The following is a 27574-nucleotide window of genomic DNA, read 5'->3' on the forward strand; positions in this document are numbered from 1 at the left end:
GCGATCATCCTGATGATGATTTCCAGGCTCATGAGCTCCTCTGTTACTGTGTATTTCTGCTTCATCTGGCTGCAGTAACATGATGATGATGGTAATAAATATCTTTCCTCCTCTGTGTTTCAGTACTGTCTCTTTTCTCCCCACCCATTCCCCTCACTCTTTTTCATTTCTTTGCCTTTTCTTGCCTGTAATGAGTTCTCACCCTGAAGCACTGCACTCTACCCAATGCAACATAAATGCACCCCACATAATACCACTCAGTGCCACATGATTATATGCTACATAATTATACTGCAATCAATACAACATACACTCCAAAAAATACCACTCAGTGCCACATAATTACACGCCATATATTACACTCTACTGAATGCAACACACACTCCACATAATACCACTCAGTGCCACATAATAACACGCCACATAATTACACTCTATTCAATGCAATATAAATACACTCCACATAATCCAACTCAGTACCACATAATTACACACAATGTAATTACACTCTACTCAATGCAACATAAATACACTCCACATAATGCCACTTAGTACCACATAATCACAAGACACAATTGCACTCTATTCAATGCAACATAAATACACTCCACATAATGCCATTCAGTACCACATAATTACATGTCACATAATTACACTCTATTCAATGCAACATTAATACACTCCACATAATACACTGTGCCACATAATTACACGCCACATATTTACACTCTACTCAATGCAACATAAATACACTCAACATAATACCACTCATTACCACATAATTACACTCTATTCAATGCAACATAAATACAGTCCACATAATACCACTGTACCACATAATTACACGCCACATCATTACACTCTACTCAAGCAACATAAACACACTCCACAAAATACCACTCAGTACGACATAGTTACATGCCACATAGTTACACTCTACTCAATGCAACATAAATACACTCCACATACCACTCATTACCACATAATTACACACCACATAATTACACTCTTCTCAATGCAACATAAATACACTCCACATAATACCACTCAGCGCCACATAATTACATGCCACATAATTGCACTCTACTCAGTGCAACATAAATACACTCCCCATAAATGCACTCTATGCCACATACCACCAATCAACATAAATGCACTCTACACCATGACACAATTTCACTAACAATAATTTCACTCAACACCACAGTTCCAGGCCACACAATTCAACTCCACACATTTCCAATACACACCACATAATTACACACCAAACAACTTATTTTGCCTCCACTACTCCACAATCCACAACGTACCTCCAATCCACACCATATAGTTGAATCACCTGAGCACCAAACATCATTTACCACCACCATTTACCTAAGCATCACCTAAGCATCACGTCAGTCTGCCTTTGGTATTCGGCATCTGTTGATTCTCCCCTAGTGTCTGTCCGCTGCTCGTGTTCTAATTAAATTACTGTTTTACGACCTCCACTCCCCCATTATTTATGTCCCGCTCCCCCATAACAAAAAAAATATCGTAGCACTGGACACACCCTAAAAAGGTGCACATTGACATAGACTGAGACCCTGCATTTGGTCTCGTAAAGTTGTTCAGAATACATGCCTACCATCTCATTATAGAGAAAGATACAACCGTACTACTGTACCAGATTATAAGCAAACTTTTTTGCCAAGTTTTGTGGTTCTAGACCTTACCTCTCACCTCTTTTGTCAAATCTCTCTTTTCTCCCTTGTCAGCCATCTTGTGTCTCTCTCTCTCTCTCCCCTAACCTATCCGATACATTCTCTTGTCTTTTTTGCCCCTTTGTGGTTTTTCTCATCTCGTTTTGCTCTCCCACCCCCTTCCTCTCTCCTGACATTTTTCTCTTAACGCCTGCCTTCTTGTCTAACTGGTCAAATTTGTATTTGTATGTGGATTTATTAAGCGCGATTGATGCCCGGGGGCGTCCAAGCGCTGAGGGACCGACAGATGTATAGGCAGAGGCGGGGATAGTTACCAGAATTATTGTGGGGAGTTGAAAAGAAGAGTCTTGAGCTGTTTCCGGAATGATGTAAGATTAGAATTGGCTCTCAGATGAAGAGGAAGGGCGTTCCATAGCTTGGAAGCGTTATGGGTAAAGGTCCTACCGCCTGCTCTGGCTCTTTTTATTCTGGGTGCGGTGGCCAGAAAAGTCTGGTTTGACCGTAGGTTTCTGCTTGGATGGTAGTGAGAGATTAGGTTGCGGGTGATGATTGGGCGTTTGTCCCAGAAAGCCAGGTGGGCAATACACAAGGCTTTGAAGTGGATTCTTTGGCGGACTGGCAGCCAGTCTAGACTAGCTCTGACGGATTGTCGGCGTGGGAGCTGGAGCAGTGTCCGAGCTGCACAGTTCTGCACTGTTTGAAGTCTCCGCAGTGTGTAGTCTGGTGCAGCGAGGTATAGGACGTTATTGAAGTCGAGGCGGGAGTGGATCAGACCCTGGATGGCCACTTGTTTTGCCTCCATGGGTAAAAGATGAAGAACTTTTTTGAGCATTTTAAGGAGGCCAAAACAGGTGGCGGAGAGTTTGGTAGCTTGTGTGTCGAATGACAGGGATTTATCGAGCCACACCCCAAGACTCCTGAAGTTGTCCTTGGGTGTTGGGGGGGTGCCCAGACAGGGTGGCCACAGGGAATTGAAGGAGCTAGGATTCGCGGGACCTAGAAGCATCAGCTCCGTCTTGTCCCCGTTTAGCTTGAGTGATGAGGAAGACATCCAGCTCTTTACTTCCTCAAGGCATTTACAGAGTCCCCCGCTCATGGGAATGTTGGCCTCATGTGCCAGTGAGACCACCAGCTGGGTGTCGTCCGCATAGGAGATGATCTTAACTCCATACGGACGAACAACCTCAGCCAGTGGCCTCATATAAATGTTAAATAGCGCCGGGCTTAAAGAGGAGCCTTGTGGGACCCCGCACCTTAAAGGTCTGCTGGTAGATACTGATTCACCGTCGAATACCTGAAAGGATCTATCTTTCAGGAAGGACTCGAACCATAGCCAAGCCTGGTGCTTGACGCCAACATTAGACAGGCGGTTCAGCAGGATGTCATGGCTGACCGTGTCAAAGGCCGCGCTGAGGTCAAGGAGGATCACTGCCACTGATCCTCCTTGGTCCAAGATTTTTCTGGATTCCTCGGTGACCTTGAGGAGGGCGGTCTCGGTTCCGTGCTTGGGTCGGAAGCCTGTCTGGGTGGGGTCTAGCAGTTGGTTGGTTTCTAGGAAGGTGACCAGAAGGCTGTTGATGTATTTCTCCAACACCTTGCTCAGCCAGGGAAGCAGGGAGATTGGCCGATAGTTGCTGAAGTCTAATGGGTCCAGACTGGGTTTCTTCAGCAGTGCTTTAACCATGGCCCGTTTCCATCCAGGAGGGACCGTGCCGGAGGAGATAGAGGCATTCAGGAGGTCCATTATGATGGGTAGGGTGACCTGAGATGCCGACATTATAATGTCTGGTGGGGCTGGGTCGTTGGGGGAGCCAGATTTGACTTTCCGGGCTACAGTTTCCAGAGATGCCAGATCTAGGGGGGGGGAGTGAGCTAGTGTAGTGGGAGTCTGTAAGGTAGGGTGTGCCAAGACTGTGTTAGTCGAGGCTGGAATGGAGGTGGCCAGGGGGGGGAAAGGAGGCGTAGATTTTGTCAATTTTTTGGTGGAAAAAGGCTGCCACATTGTTGCAATGCTCTGTGGATGTGGTTACAGGTAGGCTGGGTGGTAGCTTGGAGAGATTTTTTACTATTAGGAAAATCTCCCTAGGTTTTGATTCGGCTGACATGATTTTGTTAGAAAAATATGCCGCTTGAGTGGCTTTGATTTCTTCTTTGTACTCTTTAAGTAGCGTTCGGTATTGGGTTTTTTCTATTGGAGAGAAGTCCAGACGCCATTTCCTTTCAGCTTTCCTGCATAGGCGCTTCTTTGCCCTAAGGCCCTCTGAATACCATGGTGCCGATTTGTGGGAACGTTTTAGAGTGGTTTTTCTTTTGGGGAGAGTGTTGTCAAGGGATTGGGTGATCCAGTCTTCATAGGTCTGGTCAGCTAGGCGTGGATCCTTATTATGGAGAGGAGGGTTGCTAGCGAGTTTGCTCATCCATTTGTCGACTGGAAGGCGGGACCAGGCTCTGGCTATTCGTACTGTGGGTTTAATGGTTGGGGGTTTCTGATCTCCATTTTAAATACCAGCTGTTATTGCATCTCCCGCCTCCTCTAAATATCTTTCTTGCTCAGCTGACTCTTTATCATGTTTTCATGTTTCTCTATTCCTCATCTTTCTCATCCATCACAATGGGTTCTTTCTCAAAAGTATCTCTATTGTGTTCACTACTCCTCTTTCCCTCAGCTGCCTCCTTCTTATTTAGTTATTGCTGTGCCTTTATCACCTCTCTATCTGACCTGTCTCCCCCTCTAGCTCAATTACCCTTTTCTTACTTATCTATCTCTTTATCATCTCTTTCTCACTTCTCCCACCTGTCTCACTTCCTCAGCCATCTCATTCTTACCTGTCTGCCACACATTTGCCTGTCTGTATATCAGCTCTCTATCTGCCACCTGCCCTATCTTCTCCTACTTGTCTCGTTCTAACATCGCCCATTATCAACCCTACTCTGACATTCTCTGGCTCTCTTTCAGATGTCTTTGTCATCTATCACCACTCCTTCCCTTTTTCTCACCTTTGTCTCTACTGTTTCCTTCTCCCCAGTCACTGCCTCGTTATCATGTTCTTCTCATTGGTCTCACTTTCTCATCCAGCTATTTCTTCCTCATCTATCTTCGTCTTTGTCAATGCACTCATATGTCTTCGCGTCTCCGCTCTCTCTCAATGCACTCCATTGTTGTCTCTGCTCTCACCTGGCTCTCTCTCTTGCAGCTGTGTCTGTCACCTACATAACACCCATTGATCCTCCCTACCTCTCTAAGCTATTTTCATCTCAGTTTGCTGTCTCTTTATCAGAACGTCACTCTCTCTCCCTCTCTAAGGCCTCGCATCAGTTTCTCTTTTTCTCCTTATATAATATCCCACTTTCTCTCGGAACAGTCTTTCCCACCTGTCTCTCCCCTCCCACTTTCTCTCTCCACTATCTCTTTTTACCTGTATCTCTCACATGAATCCTTATTACTTCTCCTGTCTCAGATCTGTCTCACTCTCTCACTCATGTCTTTCTCACCTCTCTCATCTTTCACCTTTTCTTTACCCACCTCTTTCTCAGCTGTCTCTTATCTCTTTCACTTGTCACTACATTGTCTCCCGCTACCCCCTCTCAACAGTCTCTTTATTTCTCACATGTGCCTTCCCTCACCTCTCAGTTGTTTCTTCCCGTCTGTTCATTACCCCCTCTCTCACTCACCTGCACGCCATCTTTCTTTCTGTTTCTCTCTGAGCTCTCTCGCACCATGCTTTGTTACACCTGTCTCCTACTCTCCAACTCTGTCTCTCTCAACTATCTCTTAGATGCCTCTTTTTCACCTGTCATCGCTTTCTGCTGTGTCTTTTCTCGGCTGTCTCTTTTTCACCCCTTTCTCACACCTGTGTTTTTTAAGAGTTTTATATAGCGCGATACTAGACCCGAAGGTATCAGACAGCTTTGCATGAGCACCAGTTGCGTTACAGGCAGTACTTTTTTTTTTTTTATTTATTTTTTTAGGCACGGGGATATTAAGTGATTTGCCCAGAATCACAGGATGTGGAGCGTCCCTGACGAGACTCGAAACTGGTTCCCCAGCTTCAAGGTGAACCACCCTAGCCGTTAGGCCACATCCTCTCTCCCTTAGAAACCTGTCTCCCCTCTATTTTTCTTTTGTGCCTGTCTAATTGTTCTGCCTGTCAAATATTTGTCTTTCCATCTGTCTGTTGTGTCTCTTTTTTGCCTGTCTTAAACTACTCTCGTCTCTTCCTCTTTTCCCAGTGGGCCGAAAGGGTGGTTGATGGTATTGTTAGGGGGCCGGTGTTGGAAACGGGTAGCGTGGTGCAGAGTGGGCGGGCCAAACTCCGGAGGAAATGTGCAAAGCATCCACGCAGTACACACAGGCGACACACAAGGCACACTACAAAAAGAGACACTACACCAGTTTAGGTAAAAAGAACTTTTGTATTGTCAAAACCACAAGGTGTCAGGTAATCTCTACACTGCGCCAACTGGCGCTCGGTTCAAATTTACAGGGGGAATTATATACATGGCAGGGCCAATCGGGCCGCTGCCAGAACCATTGCGAAGCACAGATAAAATAAATGTACGTGAGAGGAATAAAGGTAACGTCCATCCACATTAATCCTGCAATAAAATACATCAGGGCATGACGTTAGACATTAGGCCGGAACACCTGTAACGGAAACCTCATGGCATCACAATATACATGAACATCCTGGGCATCCCCTGAGGCAGGAAAGCTGTAAGGGGAAAACATTAGGCAATCACCTGTGACAGAAACATGTAACCATTTGGCTTACTTTGAATGAGGAACACGTCATGCAGACCACCAACGCTGGGGCTCTAGGGAAAAGAACCGCTTCGCCCTATAACCACATGCATTTCGGAGACATCATGGCATAAAAACAATATGCATCTCATTAGGCGCAAAAGCATTAGTTACTAATCCGCATCCAGGGAGACCTATCACGCTTCCCCCAATGGGCATTGGGGCCATCCAGGGTCACAACAATACCTCTGGGCATCAATATAGGCTATCCCACAATCCCGGAGCCTCCCGGACATTTGGCAAGCCCCAGCATGACTATACAGGGCACACCATTCGCATGGGACCTACACATAAGGTCTAGAGAGAAAACATCCCTGCATCATCAAACCAACACCGCAGTATGAGCAGGGGAACATATGGGCATGGAGGCATAGACATAGAGCAGCCCCTTGGGCATGACAACAACAGCAGTGGCCACAACCCCATGAGCAGGAGTCGCCTTTTACATGTCCCCCCCCAACGTTGTAACCATGCAGAAGTAGGTCCACCAGTTAAGGGCTAGGTAGGAGTCCCTCTCCTGGACTCAACAACAGTCTTGCCCCCTCGGTGCAGTGGTGTCCCAGGAACTAAAACGGGCCATGGCGGAGCCCCTTCTGGGCCCCAAGAGTATCACAGTGCCCACCGTTGCAGCGGCCCGCTTTGGCGGTGCCGCTGGGAAGCGTCGGAGTCCCTGTCACTGGGGCGGGCACCGGCAATGTGCCCCGACACACCCCCACCAAGTAACGCCCAAGCCTCACTCACCAGCTCCCGGGGCAGGCTTCGGGCCTCTGTTGCCGTAGGCGCAGCATGCGGGGCTCTCCTCAGCCCCGGGGAGCCCCCGACCACAGCAGCGCGTCCTCCGACTTCGCCCGGGCCCCCTCTTGGGACCCAGGACTTCGTTCTTGAGCCTGCGAGGCTCAGTGCAGTGCAGGCTTCACGTGGGGCTCTCCTCCGCTCCCGGGAGCCCCCGCCGATGCCAGTTCCTCACCGGACTTCACCCGGGCGGTGGGGGCAGGCGCCGACAATGCGCCTCGGGCCCCTGACCTTCCGCCTCTCAGCTACAACCGCGGGACTTCACCCGAGCGGTGGGGGCAGGTGCCGACAATGCGCCTCGGGCCCCTGACCTTCCACCTCTCAGCTACAACCGCGGGACTTCACCCGAGCCCCCTCCTGGGACTCGGGATTTTCAGGCAGCCTCAGCAAGGCTGCGGACATCCTCGGCTGGGGGAGGCTGGGTAGGCTACCGTCCTCCCTCTCTGCTCTCCCCGACGTCGAACTTCACCCGGGCCCCCTCCTGGGACCCGGGACTTTCAGGCACGGTTCGCGGGGCTCTCCTCACCTCCGGAGAGCCCCTCGCCACGGAGCGACGTCTCCGTCGAGCCTTGGGGGTGACGCCAGCGCGGGGTAGGCTCCCGCCTGGCTCTCGCGCCACTCCTTCCCCTTCCGGGTCGTCGCAGGCAGAGTGGCGGCCCGCTCCTCGTCTGCCCCCCGGGCGGCGGCGGTGATTCCGTCAGTTTCCTCTTGCGAGCGTCAATACGGGGTAGGCTCCCGTGGAATTGACATCATCACCACGGGGTGGGCTCCCGCTGGTATAAATACAAACACCGCGTGGCGGCACACACTCGGGGTGGACTCCCGATGCTGTGAATAAGCGCCGAGGCAGTTGGCACTCGCGCCGACGGGCGGTATCACGCGGGGTGGGCTTCCGCTGGGGTCGATTTACCACTAATATGGCGACAGCACAGGGGAGTGGACAGACAGCGCCCCCCAGCAGAATACCGTCACTTCAGATATAGCGCTCACCAAATCTAGCGCTCTCCTTCCAGGGGCAGCTTGTGAATAGCGCTCTCTGGTTCCTGCCCCTTGTCTGAGGGTTTCTTGAGGGGGGGAAGTTGCGTTGGTGGCTGAAGGAGGACTAATTAGTCCCTGCCTGTTGTCCCTGGATTCTCCTCTCGCCGGGCCAGATCAGTGGGTAGTTCAGGATCCCTCACTCACTTGAAAGGCAGCACCTAAGCCCTGTCACTTTCAGAGGCATAGGACCCTGACTAAAGCTCCTGTGAAGGCTTCTCTAGGATTGCGTTGCCCCAACTATAGCTTTCCCTCGCCCTGGGGACAGTAGAGGGGGGTAGGTAGGCTCAGGGCCCAGCACACAGGCCCATGTGGTGGTAGCCCCTGGCAGCAGGTCCCCTCTCTCTCAGGTCCACCCTCTGTCTGAGCACATGGCAACCCAGCTCCGCCCTTTAAACGCCCCTCACCCCACCTTCCAGACAGGGCCAGAAGCTTCTAGAAGCGTCTGGGGAAACTGGCTCTAACTGGCCTAGGGGGAGGGGTAGAGCACCCTGGGTGCCAGGCTTCCCTCCAAAAGCTGGGATTGCTGGGAAATAACCACTAGACTGTTAACCCAGCTCAGTCAAACGGCGCAACCACACAGCTATGGCATCCATTTTAAGTTCTATATTTTAAAATGGGGATAACTCAGTCTGTGTGCACTATCACACAGCATTCAAGCTTTGCATTCACACATTATGCGATTTCCCAGAAAAAGCGAAAAATTGCGGGAAAAGGGCCAAATCCAACAGCCGGTTTTGCAGCAGTGCTACAATATCGGCCCCCTGTAACAAAAGCAGCAGTAGTGCTAAAGCGAAAGCGGCGCTGCTTCTCGCTATCACCCCCCCCCCCCCCCCCCACCCCTCCCCACCAGGCCGGTCCGGCAGAAATGCCAGGGCTGGTTTGTGTTCCCAGTACGGCCCTGCTCTCACACCTATCTGTCTCTATCTTTCCAACGTATACTGCTTCATCTTTCCTTCTATCTATGCTGTTTCTTTATTTTTCTTTCTCTCTATAGCTATCTCTCTCTCACACTCTCATACAAAGACACACACTCACCTTTTCCCTCTGTGCCTCACCTATCTACAGTGTGTGTCTTCTTCCTCTTTTCTGGTCTCTCTGCTCCTCCACTATCCTCTCCTAACTTTCCTTTTTCTGTCCTCTCTCCCGTATTTTCCCTCTCCCTGACATGCCGGAAATAACAAGGTGGCTTTTTACCGGGTTCTCTCCTAACCTGCAACAACAAATGATGTTGCCAGTTTTCTCTTTTCATTTGAAAGGCACTGTGCAGGGTTCTTGCTGGAGATGCACGCTGCACGCGCAGCTCAGCCATGCGACCCCCTAACAAAAGGTAACATTTGTTTACCTGCAGTCCAGTTTCACAGCTGAATCTATTTCTGTCAGTCACTTGCTAGAGTTAGCTGCAGGTTAAACATACTTTTACAAAAAGCTCATGAAAGCTCTGTTTTAATGCTCCTGGAAGTGCCTTTGCGTTCTCTTAGCATAGGGGTCGCAAGGGGCATACCAGGGGTCGCAAATGTGACCCCAGATATCCCCTAAATGCCATCCATGCATCTCTGCAGGCAGTCCCTAGAAGCCGCATGCCAGGTGCAGCAAGCGGAGCTCAGCCGAATGCAGCAATTGCACTTAGCACCAAGCCACACTGCCTTCTTTCAATGTTAAAAGAACGCCGGAAGCCTTTATACTGTCAATATGTGCTTTGTATGTTTTATAATTTAATACATAAACATCAGACAACTGAGAATGGTTAGAGACACATGGCAGCCTTGCTGCTGCAATGACCCAGAATCGTCCTATCGGCCAGGAGCACAGGAGGGCAACAGGAGTGATTATACCGACAAAGCAGCAGCGAGTTTGTTGATGTTTCCCTGAAGTACCATCTCCCTGGCCGGTCTGCCTCACCCGATCAACATTCCAACCCCTTACTGTTCCCCCACTTTCTTCAGTGCCCCACAGGACTTGTTTCCATGTTAAGCTATGCTCTATTAACTGATGGAACTATGTAACACTTTTTTTTGTCTAAGTAATGCTGTGCTCTAGTAACTGATGGAAATGAAGTAACACTGTTTTTTTTCCAACGCTAATCCTCATGTAAAGCGCCCTGATACCACCAGGTCTAGCCAGCGCTATATAAAACTCTTCAAATAAATCAATAAATCAATTTCAAGGCTGTAATATTTCTTTTATTCACAATTGTCTCTTATGGTTGGATATAATAAATATATATATATATATATATATATATATATATATATATATATATATATATATATATATATATATATATATATATATATATTACAGCAGCTTGTGATACACTCCCGCTTTCGTACGGAAATCACTAGTACAGACCAGCTTGTGCAGCATTATTTTTTTATTTTCTACTCCTCATATGTCAGGACGCGTTTCGGCCGTCCAAGCGGCCTTGATCACCTGATCGCACGTCACTGATAGACCCGTTTTTAAAGTGCAAGTGCATGGATCAACAATAGACATAGATGACATACTCTGTTTTCCTTACTTTAGATCACTGGAAGTTAACCATCATTGATCATATTATAATTTATAAGGAAAACAATCTTAATTGTATAATACACATGTATGCCAATAGTGCAACTCACAAAATTAAAGCCTAAATGCATTAGTACTTGCATATAAATATGCATGTCTAAGTGAGTTATCTTAGGGCAAATGTATAATGAGAATGTCATTGATTGTTAAAATTACACTTAAGTTGATTCATTGCATAATATAAAGTGCTCACCGAAATAAAGTGCTATAGTTACATCCTTTTAAAGTATACACAATACTAAAAAATAGATATACTATGATACAATAAAAACCATGAAATATGTAACATTGCAACAAACAATCAGGAACATGAAATTGGAAGAGAATACTTTCTAGAGGGATATCATATATGCATTACAATTTATCTATAGAGGATCTGGTGGAATACCAATCAACCATGCTGTTTAAAATTAGTTCAATAAAACCAGCTTGGTGACGCAGTTAAAACAATCAATATAAAAAAACAAACATAGATAAAACTACCCATGAAATTCCTCTAAAATTGATTGTAAAAAACCAGCGTCCACATAAACATAGCCAAATACAATACAGATAGCCATATAGTATAGGGCACCCTCTATTTCCAAATAGATATTAGAGTAGGGTGTGAAGATCTTCCGTCGTGTTTAACCCACCTGGCCATTTGCTATTAAACTCCAATATATAGTTTGTCTCAAGCCTACGGAGGGTAGCCTCCCTATCCCCTCCTCTTTTTGTTGTAGGGATGGACTCAATAGCAAAATAGTGAAGAAATCGCGGGTCACTATTGTGCGTGGCTATATATATATATATTGTAACAGACTGCAGGCAGCTAAGAAAGTTAAAATAGCATTAAGGTTAGTGGCAAGACAGATGTGTGTATTGAAATTCACATCCTCTACAATTTCTGAAGTAATCGGTGTATTTTTGCTTCCTTGGGTGAGTTACCCTTGTCTAGTGCTGCAGTGAACAAGTGGCCACTGTATCTCTTCCCATCCACTTCTCTGCAGGGGCCTCGTTGACTCAAATCTTGCACTGGGTAGGAGGCCCCGAGGGACACATTCCACAGTAATCCATGATTCTCCTGTGGTGGAGTTTAGGTATTTGTTTGAATTTGTGACAGATGGAGAAAACTGCGGAAGTGCTGGGTACAGTAATTGCTTCAGGAAACCTGTAACATTCAGATGCTGACCAGTGGGTAAAAGACCAAATAAGTTGATGGTAATTTCTCATCCATACTTGCACCAGGATCTTAGACATCTGCAAAGGTTCTGGGGATTCCTCATTTCTCAGCAACAAGCAGGCCTGGCAAGTACTCACCTTCTTTTCAACACGTTGGTTTAGATATGCAAACCAAACCATCTAACTTAGGGGTTTCTTTGTGACCACCACGCTCTAATATGCTTCATGTGCACGATCTTCTCAGATTTACCTTGTGAGCCGCACCATTGCTTGCCGAGACGATATGGACCCAACTCCGAATGCCCTACCTTTCTGACTCATAGTTGCTTGTATCAACGAGGGAGATTATTAGGGACTAGGGAAGAGGGTCTTGGTCCAGACATCGTCTTATGGTAATCGAAAGTTATTGTTAAAGCTTTTAAAATAAAGAAGACATAATTACCATAAGGGTGCAATGCTTGTTTCTTGTTTTCACACTCTTGCAGACTTCTCTAAATTACACCAATACCCAGCCATGGCCCATGCAGGTAAGAACGGTGGGGCGGTGGGGCCGGGTGGGAGCTGGATTTGAAGACGACCATTAGGGAAAATGAATTACTAATTTAATTTTCCCTTGTGGTCGTCTGTCGAATCCCTCCCAACCCGCTCTTACCTACACGGGCAATGGCTGCCGATACCCTACCTGCGATCAATTGTCTCAGTCCTGTGGAAGACCTCCGTAGTGAAGAGGTTTAGATCTCTTCTTTGAGTACTTTCTGTGGGAAGAGTGTGCCTTCTGTGTTAAATAAAAAGACTGCAGACATTCTCTCTGGATCTGTGTGAGACTTCTGGTTTGAAGTTCCTGGAATGACAAGTAATTTGTTACTATGGTTACAGCAATTAGCATAGAAACAACTCTATCTCACACTGCTGTAAATCATGTTACATTGCAAACATCCAGCAACTGGATTCAACTTAGCACAATCTCAGTCTCTCTTTTGGTGCCTTGCACTTATAGCTTCCACTTGTATTTGTGAAGTCTTGTAAAGATCTCCCAAAGAAGACCTAACTGGTTCTTTAATCAAAGTCATCTCTTGGTTGCGTAGCTATGTGTAAGCAGAAATCATTACCTTGTTTGTGAGCACTGTCCACTGCTTAAATCACTGTCTTTACTCACTGTTCTCTTGTCTTCTTTTATTGTGCTGTGTCGTTGGCTGAGGACCAAACATCGGAAGGCATGTCTGAGATGTCTGGGAAAAGGAAGCGAGGAGGATCCGTTGATCTTGAAGCTCTGGTAAGTAGTACTGGAGCCGAGATCCTTCTTTGGGCGGAGTTTTGAGGCAAAGCAGGCGAGTAAGGCTTGGGTGCAGTCTAAATACTGACTGCGCCCAAAACGGCCCCCGAGATTTGCAGCGAACTTGCAAGATTTTAGCAAATCCTGCAGAAGTAGCGGGAATCACTGTTTGTAATGTAGCAAATGTGTGACAGTGCCGGGGGTCTGAGATAAGCACGGTATTTAGTGTACTAAATATGTACCAATGCCAGGGGGCTGAGATATTAATAAACAAACGCTAGGAGTACTTGACACACTTAGTGGGCAGGGGCGACTGGTGACATTTGAAAGAGGTGAGGCGTAAAAGTTTGGGAGGAGCAGCATGTTGCGATCGAACGCAGCGAGCGTCCCCGTCTGTCATAATGGGGGTATATGGGGGGAGGGGGGAGAGAAGAGTTCTGACGAGAAATTTGCTCACTTTTACAAAAAAGATGATGTATAAAATGGGGAGGAAGAAATTAAACTCAGTCTGTTTGGTTTTGAAAAAAAACAGTCATCCGTTTTTGAATTACACACTTCGGGGGGGTTGAATCGAAGCAATTGCTGCAATATACCACCTAATGTTGAGACTACGAGCTGTTCAGACTAGACATCTTCCATGAAAACTACAACATTTGGTGGTGTATTATGGAGAAAAACTTCACCAAATGACTTCGTTTTCATGCACAAACTCTGAGTAAAGCACGACTGGCAACAATGGCACACTTCATAATCTATCTTCCCTTTGGAATCGTTTTGATTACCTCATCCCCCAGTTAGCCATGTAGCAAGATTACTTGTGAATACCTCCCACTCGGATTAGGCAAATAGAGTTAATCTGCTAACCTTCCAACTAACACCGTGCAGTATTGTGTATTTATCCAAGCACGGGCTTCAATACTGCAGTTTCGAACCAATTCCAGAGGCTTTGAGACAGGCTCTGTGCGTGAAATTCTAAAACAGCCTTTGACTGATGTAATATACCGTAAGCATTTCTAGCCGCAGTTGTTAATGTGCCGCAGTTCATTTTGTCATACACACATTACACAGTCCTTCGTTCTCCATCAATTTTTAAATTGTTTGGCATTCATGTGAAAGATAGAGTGCATCTTTGCTATGATGTCAAGCATTATTTAAACTCATAATGACGACGAATTTCCTTTTCTGTGCTGTGTGATAGTTAGGGTCTTCAGAGGTGTAAAGCAGGCCCCTGCGGCCTCTGCTCCGACGAGATGTGTAGACTAGAGTGCGTGCATGAAAAACTAATACATTTGGTGCTGGTGTATGGCCAGGCCTCGGCTTCTACTGACTGTACCCTTGCTCACATTTGTCTGGTGTCATGCGGTCAGCACAGCAGCCCGTGGTAAAACACAAAATTAAGGCCTAATGCAGAATCTTCCCGCGCGCCTGACATCCCGGCAGAAATGAAGCCCTGATCCCCAGAGGGCCTGTGTGGAGGCAGAGCTACTCCGGAGTGTGCTTCAAGAAGAGTCCCTGGTCTGTCATTCGGAAATAAAAAGAGCCCTTTAATTTTAGTCTCCACAGGACACAAAAGCCGGAGTACCTCCTTAAACTAACAGCTAGTATGTTTAGAGCACCATGCGGAGGGGATCCATCTCGACGCGATTCTCAAAATGTCTCCGAGAACGATTATTCTGTTTAGCACGCTGTAGGTGCTCCACAAATAAATATCTCGTTTTTTTTTTCAATTAACTGTGCTTGAACTGATAGCGAGGGAAAAAACAGACCGTTTTATTTAAGCTGTTCCGAATAAAGCTGACACAACAAAAGCCCAATGAACACTTGACCAGAAGAGTATATTATGTTCCACATTATAGTCGTTCACTTACCTCGAAAGCTTGTGCCTGGTTAGGTTCCATCTCGTCTGGCCGGTGTCCCTCCTAGATAATAAACCGCCAACACGATACACGACGCACACCTGCTGCATTCGGATTATCCCGACCCCGAAAATGAAATCGGAGCTGCCTAGACGAACTCCTCCACAGCCCACTCCCCCAGCTTCCAACATCCAATCAGGATGTTTAAACGGCAGTACAAACATGAAGGGATTCCTTCAGTTATTGCCACCCACTTCGCTTCCTCGATGTAGGCCAGCCCTGCCCCAAACCATTTATTTCAATGGCACTCTGCTGAAAATGCCTGGGCCACAGCATAACGCCCCATATACAGGTTAACTTTTCCGCTTCTACCGGCCACTCCTACCATGCTGACATCACTCTCTCGTGTGTGCCTCAAGGGCGAGCGAAAGCCGTCGCCCCAGCCAGCACATGTGCACGAGGACGTCTCGGCTCGCTCCTCATTACTTTCATTTTCATTATTAAAGCAAATAAGCAAGCAAGCAACAGAATCCGTGTTACAGAGTTAGTTAACACGAAGCAGAGAGCACTTTATTTAAAGCTGCTTCGTGTTGTTCATTAATTCTCTCTTTTCTCGCGGATGCTAGGGAGGGCAACGCCCCTTTCGCCCGTTATAACCAGCCGCCACTGTTAGTGGGGTGTAGAACTTGCCTTGAAAACGTTTGGGAAACTCCTAGGAACTATAGTGCGTCCTTAGGGTGCGAGACTTGACAGATCTATGACTTGACCGCACTGATTGGGGGCTGACCAGTTGTGTGCCCCATAACAGCAGTCCTTTCGGATGGTAAGCCAGTCATCCTTTCCATTTAGAATGCCGTAGATCTTTCATTTTCTGTGACTCAATCAGAGTCTTCACCATATACATAGTGAGGTCTTGTCTGGATGCGTATATCAGATCTTGATGCTTTAGGACACAGGAAGGTGACTGTCGAAAGACACATCTCAGGTATTCTACAGGTAAGGAAGTAATTGCTGAGCCTTCTATATAAAAATGAATCATAAAGTCTGCAGAACTATTGCCTTTTCCAGAACTGTGAATTATTTTAAATTGTTTCCCTGCAAACGTAGATTCTACCTCTCGATGCTGGGGAGAGTTTTGTCCTTCGAGTTGGCAAATATTGACTACAAGTCTCATGGTCAGTCATAACTGTGAGGAATTTTTAATAAAGGAAAATATGATAATGCTCGCTGGCCCACACCACAGCAAGGGATTCTTTTTCTGCCTGTGAATGGGACTTCTCCAGCTTATGTTCAGGGCCGGCCTTAGGCATGTGCAAGCTGTGCACCTGCACAGGGCCGCCAAACCCCAGGGGCCGCCACGAGAAATCGGATACAATACATTCGTGGCGGCCCCTGGCAGGGATTTGGCGGCCTCCGGGTCTTTGCAGACGGTGCCCGAAGAGTTTCTGCTGAGGCTCGTGACGTCACTTGTGCGAGGGCGGGCCTGGCGCGCACCGTTTGTGCGCGGGCGGGGGAGGAGGCGCGCAGCAGCCTGATGGAGTTTGGAGCCCACCGCAGTCCCTCCTGCAGCTCCCGCGCCTCTGCAGTTCGGCGGCGGCAGCACGTTGCGGACTCACCTCTGAGAGCGGCACGGTGAGGTGAGTAGGCCCCGGACCTCGGAGGGGCTTTGCTGGGGGAAGGGCTGGGGGCTTGGGGCCTGGGGCCGTCCGAGTGGCAGTGGGGCTTTGCCGCAGAGCGGGGGTGGGGTCCCCCGGGGGAATTTTTTTGCATCCATGATCCACTCTCCTGGGGTTTGTTTAATCGATGTATTGATGTGGGGGAAAACCAAAACGTGTATGTGTGTTTGGAGTAGACGGGCTGGGGGGTATTGTTTGAAAGTTCTGGCGCTATATTGAAATGTTTATTCTAACTTATCAAGCGCTACTGAAGCTTATCTACTTATACCACCTGAAACTGTTGTTCATCCGTAGATTATAGTGCTATAGTGCTTAATACTGATGTTTAAACTGCGTAGAAGCTCTCCAGGTGTTAATTGTGCCACTGAAGCTTATCTACTGATACCACCTGACACTGTTGTTCATCCGTAGATTATAGTGCTTAATACTGAAGTTTAAACTGCGTCGAAGCGCTCCAGGTGTTAATTGTGGCATACTTCAATGTACAACGGGTTGGAGCGGGGACAGGGAGCCACAACCTCACCACCAAAACACCTTGATTGGTGTTGTGTAGCACATGGATCAGTGGCCGCACAACGCCTACCCCTCCCCTAGTGACTCACGTTCCAGACTTGTTTCTCTAGACATTGCAGCGAACAGAACGTTGTTGCATACACAAGACCATGCCTGAAGACCAGTCTTACGGCACGTTATACCAAAACGCAGTGTTCCAGTCACAGTTGTACCAGGAATGTGTCCAACAGCTCACTACGCCAGCCCCACCCGAAAATTTAAAATAATACTCCTAGTCCTTCAAGTCTAACATTATTCCGAGCTCCTACCTATAACTACAAAGCAGGCATGTTTTCTTTGCTCACACTTTATTTGCCTATCAGTATTGCTGCTGTTGACTTGGGCCTGGAATGGCAACCTCTGATTATTGTCTGCATGCTGTGTGGGTATGTGTGAAAGATTTATATTAGAGTTTATTTTCAATGACAGCACTACTTGTGATTCAGCTGAACGCATCTTCTTAAGCACAGATGCAGCAGTGGGAGCAGTGTCAATATAAAACATGTCAGATATTCCAGTGTGGAGCAGCAAGAAGACAGCTGTTCAGATTAATTTGTGGGAGGGGCGTTTGAATTTGCAAGCAGCTTATATTGATGCCTTGCACTTCTTTGCTGTGAAGTGGGCATTATGAATATTCCCCTCTGCCTTTGTTACATTATTTTGAATAAATGGGCACCCTTTTTAGTTTCAGCGACAAACGTTCATGTAAAAAGCTGCTCCTCTGATATATGTCTCCTCTTCAGTGGATTGTGAACTCATACCACCATAAGCAGTCTGGATTTGACCACGCTTTTTTGGCACAACATAGCGTAATGGTTGGTGAATGTGGGCCCTCGCCCTCCCCCACACTGATATGGGAGACGTCACTGCCCCTGTGAACATTGCAGTGAGAGGCGCAAACCCTTATGTAAATGTGTTGTACTTGTATTGCGCACTGTTACCCTAGGGTGTCCTGGCGCTGTACTCATACCGCTGGGAACCCTTCCTGGCTTTTCCCTGTGAAATGTCCACTCCTGGGCACCCCCAAGGTGAAGCCAGGCATTCCAGCGATGTTGGGGCCGAGATTAAGTAAGCTATTGCCCAGAGTTGCAGAGTGGGACCCATGATTAGAGTAGGCACTGAGGCAAGAATTAACAGGTCCGAGGAAATTGAGCCCAAGACCCGCCGAGGCGGGAATTGAACCCTGGTCCCGGGCCAGACCTCTGCATCAGGGTCTGCCGCTCTAACCATTGAGCCACATTTCTCCACTTATCTAGAATATATTGATCAAGCTCATATAGTTATTCCAATTATTGTGTGCTATGCAGGCCTAGGGAACTGCCCTTCTCCCTAACATGTAATCAACACCACAAATGGATCAATTTAGCCTAAAGTCACCTGTATGCACAGCGGTTGTGTTTAATATACACCATTAAAATTATTTAACACACCAATACAGGTGACTGCTAAATTGATCCTGAAATTGTGGAGACATCACTTCTCTGTCATCATCAGTGGAGTAGTAAGGGGGTGGGTGGTCTACCTCAAGCGGCACGATTTATGATGGCGGCGGCCGGTGCCCACTTTCTTACCTGTGACCGTCGCAGGGCGCCAGCCGCAGGAATAGCCAGTAACCCCCCACCCCCCCCACCCCCCACTCTTAGATTCGGCCGCCGCTGGCGATAAACGCTGGGGCCGCCTCCGGCGGCCTAGCTACGCTACTGGTCACAGTAGCAATTAATGTTCCTCACTAAACCAAGGCTCACTTTTACCAGTGCTTTGAGGCTGGTGAACTGAACCTGTATTATGTGATACTCAAGCGCTATGAAAACACTCTCCTGACAGCAATACATAAAAGAAAAATACATGCACTCATAAAACTCTCAGGTGTTGTATGCGCTAAAAACAGGTAATGCTGTTTGTACGAGCTGCTGCTGTCAAAGGACCCTTGGAGGTTGAGGGCCATCTCTGATGATGGTAGGACTGCATTTGGTTCGCCAAATGGAGGTTATCTACTTCCAGCCCTGCGTGGAATGTGAAACATGTTCCTGCATTCCTGAGGACTGGGGCCCCTCCCGGGCCGAACTGAAGGACCGTGCTTGCAGTCTGCAGGTATGACCGTTATTACTGGGTGTAGTAATTTCAGCACCACATCTCACTAAAGAAGGCCACCCCCAAGGCCGTTCCGTAGTAGGACAGAAAATGTCAGTTTATAGGAGATACTTGTCCCGTTTCATCCCACGGATAACTCTCAGCTCCCTCCTCGTGAAATGGAGTTCCAGCTGGGTAGCTCTACTGTCCACAAGAGCTGGGGGTCCATTTATATTCTGAGTATGTGTACGTCCATAATCTTGTATTCTCCCGGCCTGCAATAGATGTTCGTTTAAATTGCATGTGCTCTATCTACGGACTCCCTTCCCCCGAGTTGTAAAAGAGAACCATTTGTCATCGTCACCTGCCATCATCCCATATCGACAATAGTTGATTATTAGCATCCTCTAACCATTTGGGAAACCTGAGGTTTATACCGCCCTTGTTTTTCTAGAATAGCTAATTTCCCTGTAGTTACCATCTTTTAAGCGTACTGTAAAAGGGACCCCCTCCTCTAGTCAAAGCAGTAAAAGAAAATTGCATTCAGTGCTACCTTTATAAACGTGCAGAAGTTGTTTTTCACCTGGAATAAGTAAAAAATAATTAAATGCAATCATTTGTTTGCCTTTCAAAAAGCATTACTGAAGTTGGACATGTATATAGTTTTTCTCCTCTGGTGAACGTAGAAAGTAGTTTAGCACTTAATTTTCCATTTTCACCACAGACGGACACGGACAGACTGCAGAGTCGAGAGTCGAGTCCCGAGACAGCTTCTCAGGAGGAGTCTGCACAGTGCACTGCACAGTTCACCAGGCAGCCCAGGTTAGGCCCATGCGGGCATTAATTCATCAGACATTTTCGAATCGATCCCTCCCTGGACCCCTGAAACAAAATGCAGTTTCTGGGCCGATATAGATGTAGGAACAGAGTGATAAAGAGACGGACATGGTCGCGAGAGAGATTCAGTCAATTATGGTATATTGAGAGATGTAGAGAGGTACAGAGAAAAATGGTGCTGTTTATCAGAGGTAGCGCCTTGATAGTTCAAGAGATGGTGAAATAGATCAATAAAGAAAGATTGTGAGAGAGTTCAGGTGGAGGCGGGAGCTGAAATAGAGGAGGTCCAGAGAGAGATGTGTTTGTGGAAGAAATAGAGGAAAAGAGAGAAGGGTTGATAGAGTAAAAAAAGAGCAGAGGTAGTGAAAAGGGAGTAAGATAGAGAGTTGAAGAAAAGGGAACAGATGTATAACAAGGGAAAGGTGAAGTGAAGAGGGTAGGTAGTGAACTAGTGGAGAGGCAAGTTGAGAGGTTAGGTAGTGAAAGAGTGCAGGTGAGAAAGCCATGAAGTAGAGGGAGAAAACAAATAGAGTTGCGAGGAGTGGTGAGGTAGGGAAAGCTGAGAGACATCGGTAGGGTAGTAGAGACAGAGATGCAATAAAGATAAATAAAAGGTTGTGTGAGAAGAGAAGTAGATTGAGGAAAAATACAGGTAGGTCTTATGGAAAAAATAATGAGGTCTATAGAGGAATGAGGTAGAAAGGGTAGAGGTAGAGCAGAGGTCGAGAGTGCTAATTATGGATGCAGGCACAGAAGCAAATAGAGACAGGCTAGGCCATGAAAAGGATAGAAGAAGATGAAGTCGAGATATTGAGAGGTCAGGTAGACACATGTGAGATACATAGAGAGGGAGGTTCAAGGTACATGGAGAAGTAGAACTAGAGTCATGTTAAGAGAGAGGGTGAAGGTAGAAGTGAAGTAAGGAAATCCTATAGAAAGAGTATTTTTTTTTAATTAATTGCCACCAACTGCCTGAGAATGCTAGGGTTAAGGCTAGATTGGGCAGGCCAGGCATGCAGACCAAGGGGCAGATTTTCTTTATCGCAATGTAGCACAGCAAAAAAAGTTACTGCACAGTTTCTAAACCGGTCATAGGACGCTTGATTCCGGTCCAGGGAAGACATGGCTTGGCAGTTCGGGCTGGACTGTTCCCATGAGGCACAAGGTCAAGGCTGGTTTGCATATGGCCATGTCTGAACTGGGGTGGTGTGGTGAGCAAAGAAACAATGAATTTAGGCCCAGATCTCTGTGCTGGGGTGAATGTATGACATTGTTCTGCATTCTGTCCATCAACTGTTGTTTTTGCAAGAAAATAAAAATTACACATCAAATTCTTTCAGCAGCCGCCACTGCTGATTATCTTCTTTTTTTCCCTACCCACTGCTAGTCTCGCCCGCTGCATTGCAAGCAAAATGAAGAGAATTAGAGTACATGAATCTGGTTATTCGAAACGAAAGAGAAAGGTGGCTCAGCAGGCTTTCGTAGCGTCACAGGAAGGAGCAATCCTGAACTTTATCACCCAAGGGAAACCTAAAGATGGAAAATCCTCTGGCCAGAGTACTGCTGATGCACTAGGTAAAACAGGCGCTGACGACCATAAAGAAGAACAAAAAAATTATGATATCCATGAGCAGAATGATACTCATGAGCAGACCAATGAAAATGAACAAGGTGACTCTGAAATTGATACAAACATGCAGCAATTACCAACTCAGGATGAGGATTATTACAAAAGACCCTCAGACAGAGAAACTCAAACATCATTCATCGGTCCATCAACATCTGGCATTCTGAAGGAGGTTCAGAGGTTAGAGACGGATGATGCTGGTATTGAAAAGGAAGCCAAAGAGCAAGACCATGTTACAGACCCGTGTTCTGAATATGATTTATGTGATTGGAGGGATCCTGCTTTGTGGCCGAACTCTCTTACGGACGCGCAACGTGTTTTTTCTTGTTGAAAGGGGTCCCTCCAGAGACCCAGATTCTAAAACAAAGTATCCAAGTGATGAGCACTCAAAAAGTAAACGTCGTTTTTCTGTTACCATGTACTCACGGAAATTAAGGAATGGTGAAATTATAGATAGGCGCTGGCTTGTCTATTCAAAAAACAATAATGCAGTATTCTGTTTTTGCTGTAAATTGTTTTCTGATGCAGCGATCAAATTTACTAATGATGGAAATGACGACTGGGCACACATGCACAGTTGTCTGTCTGATCATGAATCCTCTTCAAAACACATGCGCGCCGTCAGTGCCTGGGTTGAATTAGAAAGAAGGTTAAAACAAGGACAGACAATAGATAAAGAACAGCAGAAGTTACTGCAAGTGGAAAGTGATCGTTGGGGCAAGGTCTTGGAAAGGATCATGTCCATTGTTCATTTTCTAGCAGAACGAAGTTTGGCTTTTCGTGGTAAAACTGATACTTTGTTCAAACACAACAATGGCAGTTTTCTAGGTCTGGTTGAGCTGCTAGCCAAGTATGACCCATATATGCATGAGCATGTGCGTAGAATTAAATGCGCTGAAATCCATGACCATTACTTGGGCAAGAATATTCAAAATGAAATAATTAATCTTATGGGAGCTTCAGTTTTGGACAACATTATTGCAAAAATACAAAAGAGTAAATATTTTTCTGTCATTTTGGATTGCACACCTGATGCAAGTCATCAGGAGCAAATGACGATGGTCCTTCGAATTGTGAACGTGGAAACGATGCCAGTCGAAATAAGTGAATTTTTCGTTGGATTCTTGCCTGTTGAAAGCAGCACAGGTGCTGGTCTCACAGAAGCTTGTTTGCAAAAACTGCAGGCATTGCAATTGCCATTTCAAAATTGCAGAGGCCAAGGGTATGATAATGGGGCAAATATGAGAGGCTGCAAGAGTGGTGTTCAGAAACGTTTACTTGACATGAATCCAAGAGCGTTCTATGTTCCATGCGGTTGCCATAGCTTGAATTTAGTACTTAGTGATATGGCGAAATCATCCACTCACGCTGTAACTCTTTTTGGAATCTTGCATCAAATTTACATACTGGGAGGAGCCAAGATGGCGACCGGGACGGCAGCGTAGACTCCCGGCTCCGTGAACCTCCGCATCCCGCACGGATATCCTGCCTGAGATCCTCAACCTGTGCTACGTGGTCGTGTTTCTGAAGGAGAGGGGCTCCCGACTGTGTGACTCCGAGGTTTCTAGCTGTGCTATCGCCGGAGAAAATTGCATCTGAACTTTGCGGCCTGTGCGGCCCTGGAGCCGGGACATCGAGTGGACGCCGTGGCCGGGTGGCAGTGCGACAACAGCGGCCGGTGGTGACTGGGTGGAGTCGGCCCACCGGAGTGGTGCCAAACTCGGCCTACATTTCGGCGTGGTCACTTCCACTGCCCAGCGTAGCTGACCGAGTGCATGACCGGGGGTGCAAATCTTAGATCCTCCGGTGACTGCCCCTGCCTTGCTGTTGAGCTGCCCGGCCGCCGTCCGTATCCTGCCCCGATCATTGCGGGCCGCCCCCGGATTTCTACGGGAGCTGGTCCGTGGTGGGGACGACTGTTGCCCGTGACCACGGATAGTTTTTTGCCTGCCCCCGGAACCCGGTCACCCGCGACGTGGACATCGCGACGCTTGTCCCGGGGTCCCGGCCCCGGTGAGGGTCGGGCATACTTGGCGGCCATCTTGGGTCGATGAAGCCTACCATCCTGTCCGCTGGGCCGCAGCGGGCCTGTGAGCGTACGATTTTTGGGAGTGTGGCGGCGAGATCACAGAGAGCTGAGCTGGGGTACGGCGACCTCCTCGAGGCTCTTGGTACTCTTCACTCCTCCTTGGTTCATGGTTTCGTGATCTTGGGGAGTAAGCTCGATGGTGTGGCGTCGGGGTTGGGGCAGTGGCGGCCCGCCTGTCTGCACGAACACAGAGTCTACCCACACCGCGCGCAGGAGGACGCTGTGGCGGCCACCCCTGAGGTTAGTACACGACTGGACGCCCCGGCCAGTATGCTACAGTGTGTTCGACCTTCTGAGGGCCTGATCTGTCCCGGAGGCGTTGGACCTGAGTGGGATGTGGTGGCCTCGTCCCGTGCATGCCCTCCTGCGACCCAGAGACAACTCCAGCAACTAATGTCTGCTTTGGCTGCTTCTGCCTTCCTGAACCTTGCGTGCAGTGCAGATCCTAGGGCAGCACTGGGAAGCCTGTTTCCTCACGCGGCGGACTGTGTTGATGCTCAGAGACTTCCACCCCACCTGTGTGCGTCGCTTCTCTGTCGCTGTTGGACATTCCTCTGCCTAGGAACATTGGGTATGGTGCTGGGTCGAGGGGTTGGCATGGGCAGAATTCCACAGAGTGGTCAGGGATGAGGCTGCCCCCTCGGGGGTGGTCGCCTAGTGGACGGGCGGGCTTGAGGTGGTGTGCTCTCCTGACATGGCTACTGGCACAATAGGTGCATAATGCTCCCCATCGTGGTTTGAGAAGATTGTTTTTGTGCTGTTCCTTGTTCACTTTAGGGGAACCTTACCGTGCGGGAGGGAGAAGCCGGGGGTCTGTTATGAAGGCCCTCCTCCAGTTTATAAACACTTTCTCTACCCCCCCGTCTGGTGGGGGTCCTTTCCTACTTCTTTTTCCCTATTCTTCTACATTTCGGGTCTGGTTCCAGGGCGACAGGCACACTGCTGGGGGGGGGGGCCGTACTCATCTGCAGAGGTGCAGGGTGGGGGGTTGGGGGAGGGGATTCCGTATTCTTTCATCTTTTTTTCCATGGCCTCCTTTTTCTTCTCTGATTCTTTTTGTTTTTCTTTTTCTGGGATCAGCGTGATACACCTCCTTTTGCTATGCCTCGTTGCCGTTCCATGTGTTCACAACTTCCGGGGTGTTCTTGGGGAGTTCTGGCGGGGGACTGCGGGCGCAACTGTATACTATGTTTTTCCCCATCCTGATGTTCTTGTGTTTGCGCCATTGACCGAATAGATTGCTGTAAATCGCTAACGTTCATTACTCTGCATATCCGTGATCGTTGTTTAAAATTGCTTGTCACCTGATCCTTCTGCCTTGTTTCATCATAAAATGAAAACCTCTTTCTCCTGGTGCCCTACTTACGCTGTTCACAGTATTAGCAGTATGATTTTGCTCCCCGAAGTGCTGCCTGTGTTTATACTTGTCGTTATTGCTCTGCTTGCTTAGCGGCCGGCCCTGGGGGGTTGTAGGCCCATACTTGTTCTTATTGAACTGTCAATAAAGGTTTTAAAAAAAAAAAAAAAAAAAAAAAAACAAATTTACATACTGTTTTCTGCCTCAACACAGAGATGGCAAATACTCATTGAGCACGTTAAAGATCTGACAGTAAAGCCCATATCCGAAACTCGATGGGAATGCCGTATTGATAGCGTCAAGGCTGTCCGTTTCCAAGTGGCCGCCGTTTATGACGCCGTGGTTGAAGTATCAGAGGAAGCGAATGACCCAAAGGCCCGAACTGAGGCAGCCGGGTTGGCTAAGCAGTTAAGGAGTTATGCATTTCTAGTATCGCTGGTGATTTGGTATGACCTTTTGCAGCAAATAAATCTTGTTAGCAAAATCATGCAAAGTAAGGATATGCAACTTGACATTGCATTGAAATGCCTTGAAAAGACTGTCCAGTTTCTGGAAACGTATAAGGAGAGTGGTTTCAAATCTGCACAAGTTTCAGCTAAGGAGTTGGCGGAAGAACTGGAGATGAGCTCAGATGAGATAAGTTTTCCTGCATCTACAAGTTTGCGAAGAAGAACTATTAGGAGACAATTTCAATACGAGAGTCGTGATGAGGGAATCTTAGAACCAAAAGAGAAATATCGCATTGAGTTCTTCAACGTCTTGATGGATCAAGCAATTATGTCCATGACTGAAAGGTTCACTCAGATGAAACATCAGTATGATTTCTTTGGATTCCTTCACGACTGGGGGAAAATTGCTAGCATGAACGATAATGAATTGATGAAAAGCTGTGCAGATTTAAGCATCGTGTTAACCGACAGTTCTGACTCAGATGTTGATCCCAGAGATTTACATACAGAGCTGCGAATGTTCTCCTCCTTGGTGCCAAATAATGCAACAGCTTTGGAAACATTAAAATTCATTTATGAAAACAAACTGAACACTGCAGTTCCAAATCTTGCAGTGGCTTTACGCATTGCGTTGACAATCCCAGTTACAGTGGCTTCAGGGGAAAGAACTTTTTCAAAACTGAAATTGATTAAAAATTGTTTGAGGACATCAATGACTCAAGAGAGACTGAATCATTTGGCCCTGTTATCAATTGAACATGACATTGCTAGATCTCTGGATTACGGACAGCTTATCAGGGAATTTGCAGCACAGAAGGCTCGCAAAGTTGACTTCCTCTCATAAAGAAGTACGCAAGATGTTTTCCATGGTTTTAATCAGACTCGCTATGTTGCTACTCACTAGGTATGCAGAAATGAAAAAAACAGGTGGTAAGATAACGAAAGAAGGAAAATGGAATTGGAAAAGTGGAAACAATATAGAAGAGATAGCAAACAGTAAAACACAAAAAGGTAAAGTAAAAGAAAAAGTTAAAAAACATAACATAAAAAACAAACAATAAAAAAAGCTGGGTATTGCTGCTACCTCCACGTGGTGCCTGGTGGAAACAGCGAAAGCTGGCAAAACGCAGCGGCAAATTTTGGCAAAAGTTAAACGCTTGTGTCACGAGGCGGCTATGCAGTGTCTGCAACGGACATGGCCATGCGTAAGACACCATATTCGATATGGTATCGATATTACTGTTTCCGGGCAAAGAACCACAGATTCTTTCTCTGTGGGGGGGCTGTGGGTCCGGGGCCCCCCTGTCATGGCCCTGCAGCTGTCTGTGCCAGTCCCTCACGTCGTGTGTCACAATGCCCTCCTCCTCCTAAATGTTATCGTTCTGAGACGAATTCTGAAGGGTAGGAGCAGCCGCAGGTACTGGTCATCTAACGCCTTTTCTGGACGTTTTATTAAAACACCTTCCTGAGCTCCGCCCCGCCCGGACCCCCTCTTCTGGGGCCCCTTACCTACGCTCCCTGCACAGGGCCACCATGAGCCTAGAGCCGCCCCTGATTTCCAGTACTGGTCAGGGAAGTTACTAGTGCGAGAATCGTTCTTCCTGTACTGTTCCAGAGTCTAACATCCCTTGCGAATATTCATCTAATAAATGATGCCAAAACCTGCATTGGCCACTAGTTGTCATAATTGCAAAGGAATGTAACTTTCGCTGTACGTAAAACAGA

At 47.2% G+C, this 27574-nt stretch overlaps 1 protein-coding gene across 1 annotated transcript; it reads left to right on the forward strand.

Annotated features, from left to right (window-relative positions):
- Positions 1 to 12577: 12577 nt before the first annotated feature.
- On the forward strand, positions 12578 to 26693 carry LOC146816451 (zinc finger MYM-type protein 1-like). Its single transcript, XM_085609510.1, has 3 exons — positions 12578 to 12590; positions 22483 to 23138; positions 25614 to 26693. The coding sequence occupies exons 1-3, from the start codon at positions 12578 to 12580 to the stop codon at positions 26691 to 26693; spliced, it is 1749 nt and encodes a 582-aa protein (XP_085465636.1).
- Positions 26694 to 27574: the final 881 nt, after the last annotated feature.

Source organism: Triturus cristatus, chromosome 6 (assembly GCF_964204655.1).
Source record: "Triturus cristatus chromosome 6, aTriCri1.1, whole genome shotgun sequence".
In the NCBI taxonomy this organism is placed as follows: domain Eukaryota; kingdom Metazoa; phylum Chordata; class Amphibia; order Caudata; family Salamandridae; genus Triturus; species Triturus cristatus.